Source organism: Bradysia coprophila (assembly GCF_014529535.1).
Source record: "Bradysia coprophila strain Holo2 chromosome IV unlocalized genomic scaffold, BU_Bcop_v1 contig_5, whole genome shotgun sequence".
Classification (NCBI taxonomy): Eukaryota; Metazoa; Arthropoda; class Insecta; order Diptera; family Sciaridae; genus Bradysia; species Bradysia coprophila.
Window position 1 is genome coordinate 8850222 of NW_023503374.1, and position 23059 is coordinate 8873280.

A 23059-nucleotide genomic window follows, 5' to 3' on the forward strand; every position below is an offset into this window, starting at 1 on the left:
TTTCTGTTTAATAAAGTTAGAGACGAGCTTTACGTTTGTATGTTCTGCTGTAAGTCATAAGTATTATATGTATGTGCACAGTAGAGATAAGTGCACTGTATGTACCAATTCGTAATTTAGTTTCACTCACATCTTCCGTTTTTCTAATTAAATCCCGGGTTTCATGGTGAAAGGCAGCGAAACTGTAAATAGAACAACAAATGAAAATTGTAAATTGTGCGAGGGAGATGTGGCCCTGGTAGATTATTCCTTTATCTTAATATGTTCTCACAAGGCGTGACTTTGAAGCAGATCGTCTTCGATGTCTTGTGACCGAGGGGTAATCACTGATTTACTAGCTCAGTAAATCACGGTAAATCACGGTAAATCACAGTAAATCACAGTAAATCAAGTAAATCAAAAATGAAGTTTCTACTAAATTTGAATCTATTTACTTCAATTTGTATTAGTTCATGAAATTTATCCTATATGTTTACGGCCACGATACTTCGAAATGTAATCCAGTGACAATTAAAAAAATTTCAAAAATTTTTCAAAATTTTTTGTGATTTACCGTGATTTACTTGATTTACTGATTTACTAGTGATTACCCCCTTGCTTGTGACACTGTTTCGAAATGTACACGAAATTTATTAAACAGTCGCAGTCGCACGTCAACAAATACAGCAAGAACGAAGTTAAATCGAAAAGTGTCTGAACGTTTTGCGGTCAGAAATCCCACAAAGAATTAATGACACTGTTGACTGTGTTGTTTCTCCAGTCAATAGCATAGAAAATGCGGTTTGGTAAACAGCTTCTTACATTATATAGTCTTTCCAACTCCATTCCCTCTACTGAAAGTGATGCATGCATTTTTGTATAAATTAAAATGGTTTTTCGAAGGTCCCAAGTTGTTGTTTTCCCGCAATACACTTTATGGATCAATTTTTGAAAAAAACCTTCCACCTTCGAATCCTTGTCAATAGTGTAGAGATCAATCTACCTGAAAAGTCGCGCCGGTAATGGTTTTTCGGACAGATTCAACCTATGAGTATTGCAAATAATGCCCATATGTCTTTTCCAAAACTTATCTGACGAAAAGTGAGACAAAAAATCATTAATTATCATTGGGCATCACGAGAATCTCTGAAATCATACGATACCGCATTCCAAATATTCCGGAATAATTCTGCAATCAAATAAGCCTCTGAGAATCAGAATCTTGTCATCACAAGGTCATTAACCCCTCGGAAGAATCCATATTCCTCGATAAACAAGTGGACTGAGCTGCAATTTTAATACATTATGTCTTCATGTTTTAAAACTGCACCACGGTTATCTTACTGCTCTATGAACATTTTCAAGAATTTGGTTTCGATTATCATGCAGTGTAGACAATCAACATCTTTCTTCATTCATTGTGTCTTTATCTGTTGGTTTTTTTTTACCGATGCAGAGTCATCGCTTATTAACAGGCAGAAACATGTCACATCTAAATCTATATTTAAATCAAAATTTCGAAATTTTTCAATGCACACAAAAGGATTAACTTAAAATACTGAAGAAAAAAACAACGTTCAAATAATACTCTTGACATTGAATGTTTTTCAAGCTTCGTTTATTTTCTTGCATAGACTTTTTAAATGTGTTTTAAATGTACTTTGTGTATGGTACGTATAGTATCATGTAAAACGAAACAGCCAGCGCTTTCATATTGGAGCGAAATATATACACGAAATAATTCTGGTGAGGATACCCGCGAACGAAACATTTGCTGACTTTTGGACAACATTTGTAATCGTAAGGTTCCATTTTCTATGATGGCAAAATTGAAAATTAAAACAAATTTACATTAAATTTTTGTATTAAACCGCCCTTTCCGTAATTACACCTAAACCTAAGAGCAAAATTTATATTCTCACGAAATCAACTACCGTTGTTAGATATGTTTGAAAGTAGCAGCCCCAGGCACAAGAGTTACCTTTTATTGAAATTTGTCTAACTTTATTACGACAACCTACGGTTCATAAGTTAACGACTGTGTTAAACCATGATATTTTTTCGATTGCGATCCTTGATTTTGTTTGATATGTAAATCGGAGCTCTACATTCAAACCAACGCTTTATTCGAACAGCATAAAATTTCAGCTCGATTAATTCATGAATTCGTTATCAGAGTTGAAGACTAATAGCTGATACATAATAATTACTCTGGCGGGAGCTACACATAGAGATGAGACTATTGTAGTCTGTCTGTTACGTAAATCGCGTTCTATCATATTATGTCTTAAAATCCATTTAAAACTAAATAGAAAATGAACTACGAATTGCTATCATTGGGTCTCATGTGTATATGGTAGTACACACACCAAGTTCGATTTAAAGATTTTAGGCCGGTTCTAGTTTAACTAGTATCCGAATAGATTTTGGTATGTGTAAAAGAAGCCCGTCTTAGTATGAGTATGAGGTAAGAACTGTCAGCCAACTTCACTCCATTGTCTGCTGTATTAAATGCCAGAGAATGTCCAGTTCGAACAGTTAGCACAGTTTTCGAACAGTTCAATTGGCTGGTAAAAATTGGTATAATATGAAATGAGCACGATTTTCGAACAGTTAAGACTGTGGACCAAAACAGTGTTATAATGAACAGGAATACTATACGACAAAAATATGTATGTTCGCGTACATTTACAACTTCAATATGACTTACACTCATTCACATCCATTTATTCATTGAACATGTACAACACCATCGTTTTGTTTGACTGTCACGTTCTTCATTTTCTTTAACATTATAGTTCTTACCATCCAATCAATCGATGACGAAATCTAATATCAGCAAAAGCTTTTATCGAAATTTCAATTCACATTATCCATCCCGAACGATGAGCTCCAGTTTGCAGTTTAGTTTCAGTGTATTTCCTGTTTGATTGAGGTCTGACATTATTCGTTTATTGTTTGAATTTCATTTCTCCATCCAAAAAAAATATGCTTCGAACAGGAAAATTTGAAGAAGAAAAAAACAAACATCGACAGTGTTACGGAAATGATAACACCCTGTGCTGTCTGTGTATGTAAGATTGTAGAAACATCTTTGTATTGTGGTGATCACAGTTTGCCATTGAATTGTCAAGCATCAAGTAGCCTGTGATCCAGCCTATATATACCATGTACAATGCGTCAATAAATCATAATATTCCCGGCTTTGGCCGAAGACACATCTACTGAGTTTCATTAGTAGATCTGTATTAGTTGACTGTAGACTTTCTATATGGTTGAGATTAGCTCCCATATAATTGGTGACCCCAACAAAAGTTCACGTTAAAAAACCTCTGAACAAAATTAAAAGAAATTTCAGCTAACAATAGCACTGAAATCTTCTTATGAAAGACCAAATTGGCACAATTCTAAGAAATTGTGGATCCAATTTGCACTGTTCGTAATAAACGTTCAGTGGAATGTACCAATAACAAATAAAAAAGTGCCCACGAGCACCACAGTCGTCAATTAAATTTAAAATATCACGAAATAATACATCTATACTTCGGTCGACAACATCCTAAAATTGTGTTTTTCAATTATGAAAACCAATTCAAAATTTAGTAACAAATTGTACTTTTAAGCATAAAAACTAGGTTAATCCACTAGTTAAGCTCAAAAAGTAAATTTAGATTTAAGACTTAGTTTTAGCACAAATATTTTGGCTAAAATGTTGTCGACAAACTACCGTAACTATAACATCTAGTTACAAGAACTACAGTCAACCAAAAATAAAATTTTTTGGCCTAGAAATATGGTTAAACAACCAATTTCATAAAAATTACAAATCAACGTTTAGTGAAACTAAATAGTTTGATCAGAGGAAACCATTTCCTGAGAATTATTCACGAAAAACGATACATCGAAACTTATCAACGACACTTTCCACCAACCTCGATTACGCGGTTGGGATGTCCACCTCAAAATGGGTGCGTTGCATCACTGTGAAAAAGATAAGGTCTTTTCGTTTCTCGTACAAAACTCTAAAAAAAGTTTCAAAGAATAATTCAACACTTCAAAATTAAAAACAATTTTTCGGAAAAAAACATCCAAAAAATTCTTCTGACAAACACCAAAGAATCAAGTATTCCCTCATTACAATTATAGAACGATTTGCAACAATCGCTAATTCTAAATTAGTCCAATCACCCGGCTCAGCGTTTCGAAAATTAAGCTCTACGCCTATCCGTCTTGAGAATAATCTTTCGTGATTAACTCATAAACGACGGAACCGTTTAAGCAAAACCGAAGCGTGTCGAGGATTGAAACTTTTTGTTTCTTAAAGTTGTAATCGAAAATACTTGATACATGAAAATTGATCCAATGAGTTATCCATTGTGCGATAACACATCCTTTTTCCATGTAAACTAGTTTCACAAGTTCTTACCATCATAGAACGTAAAGAATAAAAAGTCATCGTGTATAAATTCAACACCCTTGAATTGACACACAACAAATTCAAGTTCACGAATGACATAAATTACAAAATCTGATATTAAACCACTAAACCGGCGCCAATAGGTTAAAACTCATTGACCGTAGAATCGTACAAACGTACATACAACCGTTCAATGAGTCACATATATAATATCAGTCGAAATGTACATGACAATTATACTGCCTAAAGTCTGCTACCACAGACAGCTATAACCATCTAATATAAGTACATTTCGTGCAGTGCGTATTCCTGCAAATTAAATGGCAGTAAAAAAGCTCCACAACAATTGGAATAAAATTTAAAAAAATTAAAATTATTCCGGAATGTTTCGTGCTGTCATATATTCAAATAACATTCCACGTAGAATGAGACAAGCACCAAACACCGTCTATCAGACTTAAGACAACAACACTTCATTTTTCGCCCATTAAAAACTGTAAAAATAGCAGTTAAATGAATGACATCTTGTCATTTTCCGGGTAAAGCCGTGGACAATGTCATTTCACGAAATTATGAGGTTGTACGATCTCTTAATCTGAATTAATTTGAAATTAAATAAAGAGTTGGAAACATAACCAATCTTCCAACATCGGAGAAAATTCATCTTCATCCGAAATAAAATCATTTTCGAGATAATCTGTTTCAAAATTAAACCCAAATTTAAACAGATCCAAAATTCGATATAATGAATTCTCGAATCAAATCTTATTAGATTGTCACCAATCTAATCAAGACACAAAATTTCAAAGTAACAAAACTTTCGAAAAACCAACTGTTTTCACAGCTATTAGGTAACCTTATGGATCCTACCGCTATGAAACAGATTCAAAATTTTCAAAGTACCTCACGTCATACACCGGTTACCAACATTCAAATGGTTTTGGACACACAACTCGACAAGCAAGCGACTTCAGAAATCACTCAAACCCGAACATCCGTGGCTCCAACCAATCCACCACATCAAATCCCTATCCAAACACAAGTTATGGTCCTGCTGTGAAATCTCGTCCCAAATCCACGTGACACAGACGATCGACTTGGACCAACAAAATTTCTTCAAAGGGGGAAGTATCTGTGGTGATCACAGTTTGCCATTGAATTGTCAAGCATCAAGTAGCCTGTGATCCAGCCTATATATACCATGTACAATGCGTCAATAAATCATAATATTCCCGGCTTTGGCCGAAGACACATCTACTGAGTTTCATTAGTAGATCTGTATTAGTTGACTGTAGACTTTCTATATGGTTGAGATTAGCTCCCATAGTATAAACATTTTTTTTGGAGCTGTGTGTTATTATTTTCGCTAAAAATTTGACCTTCAAATCCAGTTCTATAATAAAACTGGTTTTTGGTTCTATATAGCATAATTCTAACAAGCTAATAATATAAAAGAATATTAGTGAAGACAGCGGACATAAATACAATCAAGCACAATGAATACGTGAGGAGTGAATTTGCAATGTCTGAATTCTGAATTGCATAATATATTGTTCATTTATGCATATGATCTGTGTACATATAGAGAGATATTCAGCTTTTGTGCAGTTTATAAAACATTCATATCCCATTGAACATTTGGAACGCTATATTCATAATTTGTAATTTATTATCAATGATGTCGATAGCTGGCTTTCGTATATATAACTTAAGGCCAGTTCATACTCGCATACATTTTTGCGATATATGCGACCATGAACTGGCCTTAAAAGGCCAGTTCATACTCGCATACATTTTTGCGATATATGCGACCATGAACTGGCCTTAAAAGGCCAGTTCATACTCGCATACATTTTTGCGATATATGCGACCATGAACTGGCCTTAAAAGGCCAGTTCATACTCGCATACATTTTTGCGATATATGCGACCATGAACTGGCCTTAAAAGGCCAGTTCATACTCGCATACATTTTTGCGATATATGCGACCATGAACTGGCCTTAAAAGGCCAGTTCATACTCGCATACATTTTTGCGATATATGCGACCATGAACTGGCCTTAAAAGGCCAGTTCATACTCGCATACATTTTTTGCGATATATGCGACCATGAACTGGCCTTAAAAGGCCAGTTCATACTCGCATACATTTTTGCGATATATGCGACCATGAACTGGCCTTAAAAGGCCAGTTCATACTCGCATACATTTTTGCGATATATGCGACCATGAACTGGCCTTAAAAGGCCAGTTCATACTCGCATACATTTTTGCGATATATGCGACCATGAACTGGCCTTAAAAGGCCAGTTCATACTCGCATACATTTTTGCGATATATGCGACCATGAACTGGCCTTAAAAGGCCAGTTCATACTCGCATACATTTTTGCGATATATGCGACCATGAACTGGCCTTAAAAGGCCAGTTCATACTCGCATACATTTTTGCGATATATGCGACCATGAACTGGCCTTAAAAGGCCAGTTCATACTCGCATACATTTTTGCGATATATGCGACCATGAACTGGCCTTAAAAGGCCAGTTCATACTCGCATACATTTTTGCGATATATGCGACCATGAACTGGCCTTAAAAGGCCAGTTCATACTCGCATACATTTTTGCGATATATGCGACCATGAACTGGCCTTAAAAGGCCAGTTCATACTCGCATACATTTTTGCGATATATGCGACCATGAACTGGCCTTAAAAGGCCAGTTCATACTCGCATACATTTTTGCGATATATGCGACCATGAACTGGCCTTAAAAGGCCAGTTCATACTCGCATACATTTTTGCGATATATGCGACCATGAACTGGCCTTAAAAGGCCAGTTCATACTCGCATACATTTTTGCGATATATGCGACCATGAACTGGCCTTAAAAGGCCAGTTCATACTCGCATACATTTTTGCGATATATGCGACCATGAACTGGCCTTAAAAGGCCAGTTCATACTCGCATACATTTTTGCGATATATGCGACCATGAACTGGCCTTAAAAGGCCAGTTCATACTCGCATACATTTTTGCGATATATGCGACCATGAACTGGCCTTAAAAGGCCAGTTCATACTCGCATACATTTTTGCGATATATGCGACCATGAACTGGCCTTAAAAGGCCAGTTCATACTCGCATACATTTTTGCGATATATGCGACCATGAACTGGCCTTAAAAGGCCAGTTCATACTCGCATACATTTTTGCGATATATGCGACCATGAACTGGCCTTAAAAGGCCAGTTCATACTCGCATACATTTTTGCGATATATGCGACCATGAACTGGCCTTAAAAGGCCAGTTCATACTCGCATACATTTTTGCGATATATGCGACCATGAACTGGCCTTAAAAGGCCAGTTCATACTCGCATACATTTTTGCGATATATGCGACCATGAACTGGCCTTAAAAGGCCAGTTCATACTCGCATACATTTTTGCGATATATGCGACCATGAACTGGCCTTAAAAGGCCAGTTCATACTCGCATACATTTTTGCGATATATGCGACCATGAACTGGCCTTAAAAGGCCAGTTCATACTCGCATACATTTTTGCGATATATGCGACCATGAACTGGCCTTAAAAGGCCAGTTCATACTCGCATACATTTTTGCGATATATGCGACCATGAACTGGCCTTAAAAGGCCAGTTCATACTCGCATACATTTTTGCGATATATGCGACCATGAACTGGCCTTAAAAGGCCAGTTCATACTCGCATACATTTTTGCGATATATGCGACCATGAACTGGCCTTAAAAGGCCAGTTCATACTCGCATACATTTTTGCGATATATGCGACCATGAACTGGCCTTAAAAGGCCAGTTCATACTCGCATACATTTTTGCGATATATGCGACCATGAACTGGCCTTAAAAGGCCAGTTCATACTCGCATACATTTTTGCGATATATGCGACCATGAACTGGCCTTAAAAGGCCAGTTCATACTCGCATACATTTTTGCGATATATGCGACCATGAACTGGCCTTAAAAGGCCAGTTCATACTCGCATACATTTTTGCGATATATGCGACCATGAACTGGCCTTAAAAGGCCAGTTCATACTCGCATACATTTTTGCGATATATGCGACCATGAACTGGCCTTAAAAGGCCAGTTCATACTCGCATACATTTTTGCGATATATGCGACCATGAACTGGCCTTAAAAGGCCAGTTCATACTCGCATACATTTTTGCGATATATGCGACCATGAACTGGCCTTAAAAGGCCAGTTCATACTCGCATACATTTTTGCGATATATGCGACCATGAACTGGCCTTAAAAGGCCAGTTCATACTCGCATACATTTTTGCGATATATGCGACCATGAACTGGCCTTAAAAGGCCAGTTCATACTCGCATACATTTTTGCGATATATGCGACCATGAACTGGCCTTAAAAGGCCAGTTCATACTCGCATACATTTTTGCGATATATGCGACCATGAACTGGCCTTAAAAGGCCAGTTCATACTCGCATACATTTTTGCGATATATGCGACCATGAACTGGCCTTAAAAGGCCAGTTCATACTCGCATACATTTTTGCGATATATGCGACCATGAACTGGCCTTAAAAGGCCAGTTCATACTCGCATACATTTTTGCGATATATGCGACCATGAACTGGCCTTAAAAAGGCCAGTTCATACTCGCATACATTTTTGCGATATATGCGACCATGAACTGGCCTTAAAAGGCCAGTTCATACTCGCATACATTTTTGCGATATATGCGACCATGAACTGGCCTTAAAAGGCCAGTTCATACTCGCATACATTTTTGCGATATATGCGACCATGAACTGGCCTTAAAAGGCCAGTTCATACTCGCATACATTTTTGCGATATATGCGACCATGAACTGGCCTTAAAAGGCCAGTTCATACTCGCATACATTTTTGCGATATATGCGACCATGAACTGGCCTTAAAAGGCCAGTTCATACTCGCATACATTTTTGCGATATATGCGACCATGAACTGGCCTTAAAAGGCCAGTTCATACTCGCATACATTTTTGCGATATATGCGACCATGAACTGGCCTTAAAAGGCCAGTTCATACTCGCATACATTTTTGCGATATATGCGACCATGAACTGGCCTTAAAAGGCCAGTTCATACTCGCATACATTTTTGCGATATATGCGACCATGAACTGGCCTTAAAAGGCCAGTTCATACTCGCATACATTTTTGCGATATATGCGACCATGAACTGGCCTTAAAAGGCCAGTTCATACTCGCATACATTTTTGCGATATATGCGACCATGAACTGGCCTTAAAAGGCCAGTTCATACTCGCATACATTTTTGCGATATATGCGACCATGAACTGGCCTTAAAAGGCCAGTTCATACTCGCATACATTTTTTGCGATATATGCGACCATGAACTGGCCTTAAAAGGCCAGTTCATACTCGCATACATTTTTGCGATATATGCGACCATGAACTGGCCTTAAAAGGCCAGTTCATACTCGCATACATTTTTGCGATATATGCGACCATGAACTGGCCTTAAAAGGCCAGTTCATACTCGCATACATTTTTGCGATATATGCGACCATGAACTGGCCTTAAAAGGCCAGTTCATACTCGCATACATTTTTGCGATATATGCGACCATGAACTGGCCTTAAAAGGCCAGTTCATACTCGCATACATTTTTGCGATATATGCGACCATGAACTGGCCTTAAAAGGCCAGTTCATACTCGCATACATTTTTGCGATATATGCGACCATGAACTGGCCTTAAAAGGCCAGTTCATACTCGCATACATTTTTGCGATATATGCGACCATGAACTGGCCTTAAAAGGCCAGTTCATACTCGCATACATTTTTGCGATATATGCGACCATGAACTGGCCTTAAAAGGCCAGTTCATACTCGCATACATTTTTGCGATATATGCGACCATGAACTGGCCTTAAAAGGCCAGTTCATACTCGCATACATTTTTGCGATATATGCGACCATGAACTGGCCTTAAAAGGCCAGTTCATACTCGCATACATTTTTGCGATATATGCGACCATGAACTGGCCTTAAAAGGCCAGTTCATACTCGCATACATTTTTGCGATATATGCGACCATGAACTGGCCTTAAAAGGCCAGTTCATACTCGCATACATTTTTGCGATATATGCGACCATGAACTGGCCTTAAAAGGCCAGTTCATACTCGCATACATTTTTGCGATATATGCGACCATGAACTGGCCTTAAAAGGCCAGTTCATACTCGCATACATTTTTGCGATATATGCGACCATGAACTGGCCTTAAAAGGCCAGTTCATACTCGCATACATTTTTTGCGATATATGCGACCATGAACTGGCCTTAAAAGGCCAGTTCATACTCGCATACATTTTTGCGATATATGCGACCATGAACTGGCCTTAAAAGGCCAGTTCATACTCGCATACATTTTTGCGATATATGCGACCATGAACTGGCCTTAAAAGGCCAGTTCATACTCGCATACATTTTTGCGATATATGCGACCATGAACTGGCCTTAAAAGGCCAGTTCATACTCGCATACATTTTTGCGATATATGCGACCATGAACTGGCCTTAAAAGGCCAGTTCATACTCGCATACATTTTTGCGATATATGCGACCATGAACTGGCCTTAAAAGGCCAGTTCATACTCGCATACATTTTTGCGATATATGCGACCATGAACTGGCCTTAAAAGGCCAGTTCATACTCGCATACATTTTTGCGATATATGCGACCATGAACTGGCCTTAAAAGGCCAGTTCATACTCGCATACATTTTTGCGATATATGCGACCATGAACTGGCCTTAAAAGGCCAGTTCATACTCGCATACATTTTTGCGATATATGCGACCATGAACTGGCCTTAAAAGGCCAGTTCATACTCGCATACATTTTTGCGATATATGCGACCATGAACTGGCCTTAAAAGGCCAGTTCATACTCGCATACATTTTTGCGATATATGCGACCATGAACTGGCCTTAAAAGGCCAGTTCATACTCGCATACATTTTTGCGATATATGCGACCATGAACTGGCCTTAAAAGGCCAGTTCATACTCGCATACATTTTTGCGATATATGCGACCATGAACTGGCCTTAAAAGGCCAGTTCATACTCGCATACATTTTTGCGATATATGCGACCATGAACTGGCCTTAAAAGGCCAGTTCATACTCGCATACATTTTTGCGATATATGCGACCATGAACTGGCCTTAAAAGGCCAGTTCATACTCGCATACATTTTTGCGATATATGCGACCATGAACTGGCCTTAAAAGGCCAGTTCATACTCGCATACATTTTTGCGATATATGCGACCATGAACTGGCCTTAAAAGGCCAGTTCATACTCGCATACATTTTTGCGATATATGCGACCATGAACTGGCCTTAAAAGGCCAGTTCATACTCGCATACATTTTTGCGATATATGCGACCATGAACTGGCCTTAAAAGGCCAGTTCATACTCGCATACATTTTTGCGATATATGCGACCATGAACTGGCCTTAAAAGGCCAGTTCATACTCGCATACATTTTTGCGATATATGCGACCATGAACTGGCCTTAAAAGGCCAGTTCATACTCGCATACATTTTTGCGATATATGCGACCATGAACTGGCCTTAAAAGGCCAGTTCATACTCGCATACATTTTTGCGATATATGCGACCATGAACTGGCCTTAAAAGGCCAGTTCATACTCGCATACATTTTTGCGATATATGCGACCATGAACTGGCCTTAAAAGGCCAGTTCATACTCGCATACATTTTTGCGATATATGCGACCATGAACTGGCCTTAAAAGGCCAGTTCATACTCGCATACATTTTTGCGATATATGCGACCATGAACTGGCCTTAAAAGGCCAGTTCATACTCGCATACATTTTTGCGATATATGCGACCATGAACTGGCCTTAAAAGGCCAGTTCATACTCGCATACATTTTTGCGATATATGCGACCATGAACTGGCCTTAAAAGGCCAGTTCATACTCGCATACATTTTTGCGATATATGCGACCATGAACTGGCCTTAAAAGGCCAGTTCATACTCGCATACATTTTTGCGATATATGCGACCATGAACTGGCCTTAAAAGGCCAGTTCATACTCGCATACATTTTTGCGATATATGCGACCATGAACTGGCCTTAAAAGGCCAGTTCATACTCGCATACATTTTTGCGATATATGCGACCATGAACTGGCCTTAAAAGGCCAGTTCATACTCGCATACATTTTTGCGATATATGCGACCATGAACTGGCCTTAAAAGGCCAGTTCATACTCGCATACATTTTTGCGATATATGCGACCATGAACTGGCCTTAAAAGGCCAGTTCATACTCGCATACATTTTTGCGATATATGCGACCATGAACTGGCCTTAAAAGGCCAGTTCATACTCGCATACATTTTTGCGATATATGCGACCATGAACTGGCCTTAAAAGGCCAGTTCATACTCGCATACATTTTTGCGATATATGCGACCATGAACTGGCCTTAAAAGGCCAGTTCATACTCGCATACATTTTTGCGATATATGCGACCATGAACTGGCCTTAAAAGGCCAGTTCATACTCGCATACATTTTTGCGATATATGCGACCATGAACTGGCCTTAAAAGGCCAGTTCATACTCGCATACATTTTTGCGATATATGCGACCATGAACTGGCCTTAAAAGGCCAGTTCATACTCGCATACATTTTTGCGATATATGCGACCATGAACTGGCCTTAAAAGGCCAGTTCATACTCGCATACATTTTTGCGATATATGCGACCATGAACTGGCCTTAAAAGGCCAGTTCATACTCGCATACATTTTTGCGATATATGCGACCATGAACTGGCCTTAAAAGGCCAGTTCATACTCGCATACATTTTTGCGATATATGCGACCATGAACTGGCCTTAAAAGGCCAGTTCATACTCGCATACATTTTTGCGATATATGCGACCATGAACTGGCCTTAAAAGGCCAGTTCATACTCGCATACATTTTTGCGATATATGCGACCATGAACTGGCCTTAAAAGGCCAGTTCATACTCGCATACATTTTTGCGATATATGCGACCATGAACTGGCCTTAAAAGGCCAGTTCATACTCGCATACATTTTTGCGATATATGCGACCATGAACTGGCCTTAAAAGGCCAGTTCATACTCGCATACATTTTTGCGATATATGCGACCATGAACTGGCCTTAAAAGGCCAGTTCATACTCGCATACATTTTTGCGATATATGCGACCATGAACTGGCCTTAAGGAAATCAATCTCGTTGTCAATTGAATAGGTGTCCGGACATTAATCATCGAGAAAAGTAGTTGTGACAACTATAACCATTTACTTTAATGGTTGTTAAGTTAATTAATAACTACAGTCGACTACGATGGTTGACTATGGTGAAATATGGAAATTTAATGAACACCCAAACACAAAGGTTGGGCGTTTTTGTTTGTGTTAATTATAAAACGAAAACACCAACCAATTTTCCCTATTTTAATAATATTCCCAGAAGCCAGAATTGATCATTTTTCATTATGCCAGCAATAAATTCCACTGACCCACAGTTGGCATAGACAAGGGTTTCGTATTTTATACTAAAGATATGCTTCCGTGATTGATGAGCATTGAATAACGGAAGGCCTGGAAAGGTGAAGAGCATTTTAGCCTCATTATTGTTTAATAATTTTACGTTATTTTGATAATTTTGAGCAGATCAAACGAACAATGGTTGAATAAAAGCGAAAATGTGTAGATAGGACGAGTTTGTAGCTTTTATATAGTGATAGGAGAAAATGCTCACCGATTGCGAACAGGAAAAACTATTTTATTTGCCTCATTTTTGCATTCCTCTCGCTCGGCATTTAGAATTTTTGAATGGTAATTTTTTGCTGATGTAATGGTAGCACCTGTTATTACTGTTGTTTGAGCTATTTCTAGTGTTGGAAAAAAAATCTTTTACTTAATTGATAAACATTAATATTTTGCTAATCAGAGCTCACTGTCGAAGTTTGTCGTCGTTATCGATATTAGATGAATATCAATTTCTGACAGGTGTCAAACGACTCACCATCTTCAAGATACGGTACTTTCACACGTAGCCTCACTTAAGTTTCGTTAAATGTTTCGTTCATTCATTTATTTATATGAGATTTTTTTTGACGTGGATGGCATTTCAAACGGCCTTGAAGATGATCTATTATCAACAATTGTAATGCGAAAATGTTCATAGTAAGTGAACTGCTCTTTATAGAAACTGCAAGTATATAGCCATACAATGATCTATTATTCTCCGCATTCAAAACATCGCCTGGTGTTTATCAGAATCTATTACTTCATTCTTTCAAACATAAATTTCACAGATCATTTCATTTCATTTAATTTCATAAAAAGGAAATCTATAACAAATGATCCGCGTATTTTTGTGTTACTACACTTCAATCAAAATTGAAGCTCAACGAAAGTCGTGCCGCGGTAGGTTCATGGTGTCATGAGTAGTAGAGGTCCAGGTCACTACCTACCAACGACACCCATATCTTCCAAGTCTATCATTGTTTTTTTTTTGAAACACTGCCCAAAAGTTGGAATTTTTTTCCACTAAAATAGCTCCTGCACCACATATACGAAAAATTTCGAAATGTTCTGGCAGCATATGCGGCGTCAACACCTCTGCCAATGACCATAATTTCAGATAAATGCGTTACGTATTGTCGGTGATATGCAACAAAAACTATTTTGGTCACCCTGGTGCAGACCATTTTTTCATGATTTCTGGCGTGAAAACATAATTACTTCGAGAATTTTTTTTTGTCGCAAATGACTCAAAAGGGTCCCCTGATTCAATTACTGTATGTATACCATCCAAAAATCGCCGATGGCTTGTTTTTAATTTGTTCGAAGTTTTGGCAAATTGACTCTTAAACATTAAAAGACAGAGCATGAAAGTTATTCATTATTCTAGACGTACCACCGCTGAATTACTGTCCTAGCTACAACTCTGAATAATTATAATGAACTTAAAGTTTAACGCTCGGAATGTATGTCAGTAATACCGGTAATGTAATTCAAAAATTGTTTATTATTTCCACTTATAAGAAGGAAAAAGAAAAACAACGACGTAGCACACAAATTTCTTCCTTTAATTTATTATTAAAATTTGGATTTTCGTAAAATTGATTCCATCGTGGATTTGACAAACCCTTATCTATAAAAAATGCATACAGTGTTGTTTCTGGAAACATTTGTGGTTTGAGACCTTATCGAATGAGATTGGTTTTGCTTCAAGTTATTCCAAAGACGAATTTAGTTTCAGTTTCTCTCAAATTGGTACTATGGTACTGCATCATCAATTTTATTTATCATCACGTGATGAATCTTCTTAAATGATAAATGCAAGGATAAATGTCTGTGTGAATACTCAAAACTTGAAAATTCATTCTATAATTTATGATGCTAGCAGTCTACCAGTTAATCGATTAATCGATTAATGTAACAAAATCCTACGTTTTCTTGTAGATTAATATGTCTGCGCCACAAACACTGCAAAATCTTACAAAAAAAAGAAAAAAAAAATTCTTAAAAAAAAAGATAAACAAAAATTCAAAATTCAATTAAATGCTTTGCGGACTCCACGTATCCACAGATGTATATACATTGTGTTAAGCATTTTAAGCTTGTGGTAGTTTCGTTTTAACAATGAAAAATTCTATTGCACATGTGCAAATATTTTCATTGCCAATTTTATTTAGTACACTGTCGTGGTTATGTGTGCTGCTCCGTTCTGTATATAATGCTTCAAAACGAAACATATATATACACGAGCTTTAGACGACTAGACTGCATGTGCTTCGACGCAATTTAAAATTTTAGAGGGGTATTTATGTTGCGGTTAGGTGACTAATTCAAGCTCATTACAGACAACGACCCAAATTGCGTACATTACGTTAGATGGACCCTAATCTACAATTTGAAACAACGACTATTTTCGTCTGAAATTTGGTCGATGGCAAAATATAGCCCCCTTAACAATAACAGACACTACCATCAGATGTGTACTTACAACATCTAAGTTCTAGTCATGAAGAGTTTATATACACACAAGTCTTGTTGACGTAAACTCTGAATTTGCGCTAAGAGTTTTTTTCCTCTAAATAAGAGGAAACCGCACATTGTTTTGATGTTACACGGAATGAGTAATATCGTCAAACCACGAACAGCTTTTCGTTGTTTGTTTAGTGCATCTACGCTGGTAGTGGTGTGCGATTCTATTTAGAATATAGCGAGACTGCAACAAAAACATGTTAAAAAATATGACCAATATGAGCACATATAACACAACCAGTCACTACACCATTAGAGCAGTTTTCTTCCAGCCGGACGGGTAGTCGGTTCGGTTGAAATTGCATCTTGCCGGTTAATATAATACTTATAATAAAAAAAATTCTCATACCCATTCGATCTGCGTTTTTCGTGTGATTTTCAAGTTAGAATTATTGCGATTAAATGAAACGCAATTTTACTATTTTTGCATATGGTTGACCTTTTATGTAGACTGTTTATAAATTGAAGCAGTTTTATAGTTGATTCGATTGTTGTGGTTGATTGATTTTACTGTCTTTGTTTTTGTTAAATTTATTAAACTGCTGGCACACAACGTTCGCAATGATCTGATGATCTGATGTGATAACGATATGATAATGTTCTTCTTCGCTGTTGATTATAATTATTGGAACGTTCATGTTTCACAATCTGTAATTTTTAGCGTTTTAAAGGAGTTAAATGCAAAGAAAAATATTAGCTTGCTAAACAATCCGAATCCCTGTTAACACATGTGACGTGTTTAGGTTGGTTCGGCGTTTTTAACATATGCTCAAACGAATAAAAAAACAAGAAGAACAAAAAAAAATTACTGAATGACGGTGAGGATGATGTGCACAAATTGTGTTAAATATAACTTCGTGAGGGATTTTTTGTTGTTGTTGAAAATAAATAAATTTGAAAACAGATTAAAAATGGCAACAGAATAAACGAAATGAAAATTCTGTTGATTGCATTAAAATCACATAAAAATATCGTTGGTTAGCAATAATTATCCGTAAGAATGATCAGACGACCTTGTTGGTTTAGTTTATGCGAATATAAGTGTATTATTGCGGCGCTACTGTTTCACGTCGAACCTACTAATAAAATCATTCGACTCTGACAAAACGTGACTAAACTAACCGGACTATCGGTTTTACTTTGTAAGTGTGGGATTCTGTCGCGCAATTAATTCAAATTGAACGGTTTTTTTTTAATGACTTGATTGCATATCTGACATTTTGACAATCATTTCCGATATTTATCAATTATTGCATGTAAATTAATTTATTCATTGAATTAGCAAGTCAAGTTAGTGTTAAATATCGTACTATTGTTCGAATTGTAATCTTGATTTTCCACTGACAAGTAAATAAATTGAGTCAATCAGATATGCTCGTTAAGGTCACCATACACTTCGCCAGTAACAAGGAATGGTTGTAAAGTAGTTCGTTCATTGGATACCCCAACCGTGCGCAATCTTCATCATTTTCAGCACTTATTTTTCATCGAAGACTTCATTTTTGTGTTAAGCGAAAGGACACTATAGAACGGCTAGGCTGATAGACAATGACATTGATTGATAAAATATCGAATCTGGCCACTACCAAACAATCACTTGAGTTCAAGTATCGGACGTAGTCTTCGAATGTCGGATTTAACGCCGAATTTCAAGGAAATCTTTGTTCAGGTTCGCGGACGCTTAACTTCATTTATATAAAACAAAGGACATCCTCAAGCGAAATACGGAATTGCTTAGGGGTCATTCAAGTAGTACGTACTCACTTGGGGGGAGGAGGTGTTCGACAAAGGCGTACGCTTCTAACAAATATGGGTCACATTTGACCCTTTTAGGTGTACGAGGGTGGAGGGGGTGAGTCAAAAATCGTCAATTTTGGGAGTACGTACTACTTGAATGACCACTAGTATGAACGAATCAAGAAATTAAATTTTTGTTCCAATATAAATTTTAAAGTTACTGTAGAACGAGGACCTGTTCTGATACAGCTCTCTACAAATACCTACAGCAAGAGTGTATTAGCATAGATGTTTAAAGATATTAATTTCTTCTACATCTTTTGTAGACCTAATGTACAGTAATATTGTCAGTATAGGAATAAAGAAATAACAAGTAAGTAGAGGAATATATTTGATTCCACACGACTGTCTCTAAGCCTTCAAAGCTTGATGTAAATGTAAACTCTGAAATTACCAACATCTTGGATGGAGTTTGATCATTTCGACAATGGAATTTCCTCAACATTTTAGCAATTAGAAAAATATTACCGTACAACCATAAAATCTGTTACTTCTTTTGTTTAAAGTATCACGTAGTGTTTAACAAAAAATCTTTTACCTCATTTTGATAATCGTGAAACTTACTGCATTCGAACACAGGAAGTGTAGGTCACCAACTATTTTGTCGTTGTCGATAACAGATGATTAGCTGTTTCTGAAAGGTTGTGAAAACAACCGTGCACAAAAAAAAATCACTTGGCTTACATCGACAGATTTAACTTTCATTTTCGAAAAATTAATCCTGTCTTCCGTTTTCACATTACCAGACATACAGACCCGCGACAATGACGTATTACGACTTAACTATAGTATTAATATCATACACACATAGTGTTGTTCCAATAATTCATTTGTTGCTCATAATTTCTAAATAACAAGACTAATCATTGACCGTGAACTTTCGCTGCTGCAAAATTTAACCGATATGAATATTGTAGTGTACGTGTACGCTATATACAAAGAAAGAAAAAAAATTCAGATCATGGCTAACGAAATGCTTTTAATGAAATGTACGTTACAGATAACCAGAATTCTGTCATATATATCAGACATAATGTATACAGATTTCGATTGTTTGAAGTGATAATGTTTATCAAATACAAATAAATGTTTGTATTGGACTTCCCAGCGATAAACATTATATTGTTAGTTAGGTGAGGTGCTACGCGTTTTGCAAATATATCGAAAATAGACATAGACGTGAAGCATGATACCTATCCGTTTACATTATTATTAAAAAACGGTGTTACATAGAGGTCGCTCTGTTTATTTTATCATTTCGTTGGTTGGCTGTATTCTAATATTAAATTATGAATGAGACCATTAAAGCTAAACGGAATGCTTAATGTTTTGTGTGTCCAACAGTTTAAGTAATATTTAACTGGGGAAAAATGGTAATTTTTCGCAGACTAAAATAAATTTGAAAATCAAAACTAAAGACAAAAAGAAAATGTGAACAAACGATTGCCATATACATGTAAATCACAGTGCGATAAATATGCGTATGTATGTACATAATTTACCATGTAAATCAATCAGTCAAATCGAGGAAAATTACAATAAAAAGATTATTTCAATAAAATGTTGAAAAAAGAAAAACCAATGTTGTCTGTGGCAGCCATAATTCAATCTCAAGGGAAATTATGGGACCGAACTTTTGCAGGTAAGTCAGTAATTTGAAGAAACACAAAAAAAATGACGAAAAGTTTTATTTAACATTGCGAATATATTTCATGTCTAATAATTCGGTTGATGCTAATGCTTTTTCTTGTACCGCTTTTTATTCATATTCAAATTTCCATAAATATGGAATATTTACTGAAAGTGAAATGAATTGGATTTTAATCGTAATTCGTTGGAACAGTTAGTCCCGTCATTTACATTATTTAGTTACAGCCTCTAAGCCCTTGTCTCTTGAACTTATCTTATATTATTGTTATATATTATTTGAATGAAATCGCCCAAATTATTTCTTTCGATAATTTCACATGTCATTAACCTTGCCAGTTTTCTTCTACTTTTTCAATAACAGTCACCTTTTGTGTCGTGTATCCCAGAGGCATTTTCATTTCTTTCGGTCAAATAAGATGAACAAATCCACATCTTTGTTAGACAATATAACCAAATAGACATGGTACTGACGTGTAGTATATTTATTGATTGTTATATGAAAAAAAGGCTCGGGGTAATAACATCTTCTTATGGACAATCGATTTTCACTTACTATAGGTATTTGACGATAAAATGACAATAACAATTCGACCAATTGTAAAAATTGTGTTTAACGTAAGGTATCGATGGGAAGTCATAATAAAAATATTTGTCTGTCTGTAGCAAAAAATATATGGAATCGAAGCGATCCTTGTAATTTAACGAAAGAATTTAAGTGAAAGGCGAAACAAATTTTCCTTATACTTTAAAATTCGCTGCAGGTCGCCTAGCTCAAATCAATATTCTATTCGAAAAATTCTGGGATCGTCTAAAGAAACTTTTCTGGAATTATAAATTCCCTCACTGCATTTAGTATGCCAAATCAGACATCTACTATGTATCATAATATTGTGTCTGTTTGCCACTGGATGCAAAAGTTTTATCGGAGAGTCAAATGGAACTATTCCCATAATGCTGTTGAATTTGTTGTGAGTTGAATTATTTCTTAGTTTCTACTGAACTTTTTTGTCCCGAATAAATATATTTAGAAGACATCAGAGGGTACGGTTGACCTTTTTTGCAATCTTTGCGAAGACAATCACAAATTTCGTGAAATGTACGCGAGGGGCAAATGACTAGACGTAGTTCTACAATCCCAAAACATTGAAATGCCACATATGTTCTGATTAAGTAGTTCTTGTGGCTTCCCACGCATAAATTTCGATTAAACATGAAAATCTAGAAAATGTTTACTTTTGGCCTAATGTGAATCCTTTTAGACTCCTTTTAGAAACGGCAATCAATGAATCTGTTACTTCTTTTATTTAAGGTGTCTCAAAGTATGTATTTAATTCAAAATCGTTTACTTCGTTTGTTTTAACAAACATTCTTATATATAATCAAAAAGGCTATCCACAACTCATCGTTTTTTTGTTGCCGTTGTCGATAGCAGAGCAGATGATGAACTAATACTAATAAAACCTTTATGATAAACACCACTTTGGTTCCATTTGATTATAAAACCTTTGATAAAATCCTTAAATTTTAAACTTTAACGAATCGCGGTATAAGCATTAAATCTGCTACTTCTTTTCTTTTAAGTCAAGTAAAATGTTTGAAACTAAATCTACTACTTCATTGCATGTTCAATGCCTTTCAAAATCTTTGTATATTACAATATACTATGGCCAGAGTTGTCGCTTATTTTAAACGTCAATCTCGATAGCAGATGACGATTTGCGTTTAATAAGAGCCTCTTATTAAGAGGTGAAATCGCAGTTGGTGGGAAAATTAGAATTCTAATTAGATTTCGCTTTGGCGATTAATTGAACTCTAATGACTGAGAACAAGATTCGGTAATGTTACGATATTCGGATTCAATGTGTTATTATATGTAACAAAATTTTCCGGCATTATCTACCCCTCGACTCATTCATACTTTTTAATAGAAAAGAAATTCCAGGAGAAATTCTCTTCTTCTGCACAAAGCAAATCGAACTTATGCGATACGCAAATTCTGATATCTATCAGAAAATATTCGTAATGGGACATTTTTATTATTTTAAAATTCAACCTTATCTATCTTAACACAATTTTTTTTTGTCTTTAACACAGACGAGAACAACTTTTATTCTTTAGACTCGGTTCCATCTATATCATTTTATTGACGCATTTTATTGTACATACCTTTGTATGTATCAGCGACAATGCATGTCACAATATAATAATATCATCCATTGAACAGTGAATGAAATTATAACTATACATAGCACTGGAAACTTATATATACACAATATAGCTGCCGCTATCGTCACATTTATGTCTGAGTAAATAAAAATCCTTGAAAAGAAAGTAAAGCAGAATGGATGATATAGCATGTATGAAGGTTTTTTTCCGTACATATATAAAGACTAGTCAAGAGTCAATAAAGGCAAAATTAGAGCAAAGATGTGTGTATAAATAATGACTTAGGTCAAGGTAAAATAGTGCATCTATTGCTGCAAACACATTCTGAATGAATTTCATGTTTATGTGTCCCTCTGGGTGGAAATGTATAAACCGTAGATTTTCATTATTTACACATTAAATCGTTCTATTTCGGTGTATATTAAGCTGAATGCATAAAATCATCAGAAAATTGAAACAAAACCAGCGTTACTGTACATGTTCGAATTGCATTTTTTTAATATTTCATAATGTACTTCACCTTAAATTGAGTTTGATTACAATGACCTTACAGTACACAGCCGTAAAGCCGTGTATAATTTATGTATTTTTTTAAAAAAATTTTATATTTTATTGGAATTGACCTTTCCTTATCAGCACAGACATGCAATCTTTATCGTGACGTGACGATATTATTACCGAATATGCACACAAAAATGCGCTTTTCAGTTGGTTTCATTTTTTTATGAGATTTTTCCGACTTCATAGAGGTAAACTATGATGTTTTTAGCTTGACTCTATGCTAAAAAAAAGAGAGAAAAAACATTTCGTGAGATATCGATTTGAAAAGTTTGAACAATAGAAATTGTGTCACGCGTAATGAAAAATGTGGTGTTAAAAAGTGCAT

At 36.2% G+C, this 23059-nt stretch overlaps 1 protein-coding gene and 1 long non-coding RNA gene across 3 annotated transcripts in view; both read left to right on the top strand.

The window, feature by feature from the left end:
- Positions 1-23059, top strand: part of LOC119072050 (protein ultraspiracle) — a 32695-nt gene that overhangs the window by 2017 nt on the left and 7619 nt on the right. The window contains exon 1 of one of the 2 annotated variants that reach the window (XM_037177178.1): positions 19702-19999. The exons of the other annotated variant lie outside the window; for it this stretch is intronic. Within the exon in view, the coding sequence (XP_037033073.1) occupies positions 19918-19999 (82 nt within the window). The 5' untranslated portion in view covers positions 19702-19917. Of the gene's footprint in view, positions 1-19701; positions 20000-23059 lie in introns of those variants that run through there. 2 annotated transcript variants of the gene reach the window in all.
- Positions 16206-17379, top strand: LOC119072051. Its single transcript, XR_005086771.1, has 2 exons — positions 16206-17056; positions 17222-17379. It is a non-coding gene; the product is annotated as an uncharacterized LOC119072051 (long non-coding RNA).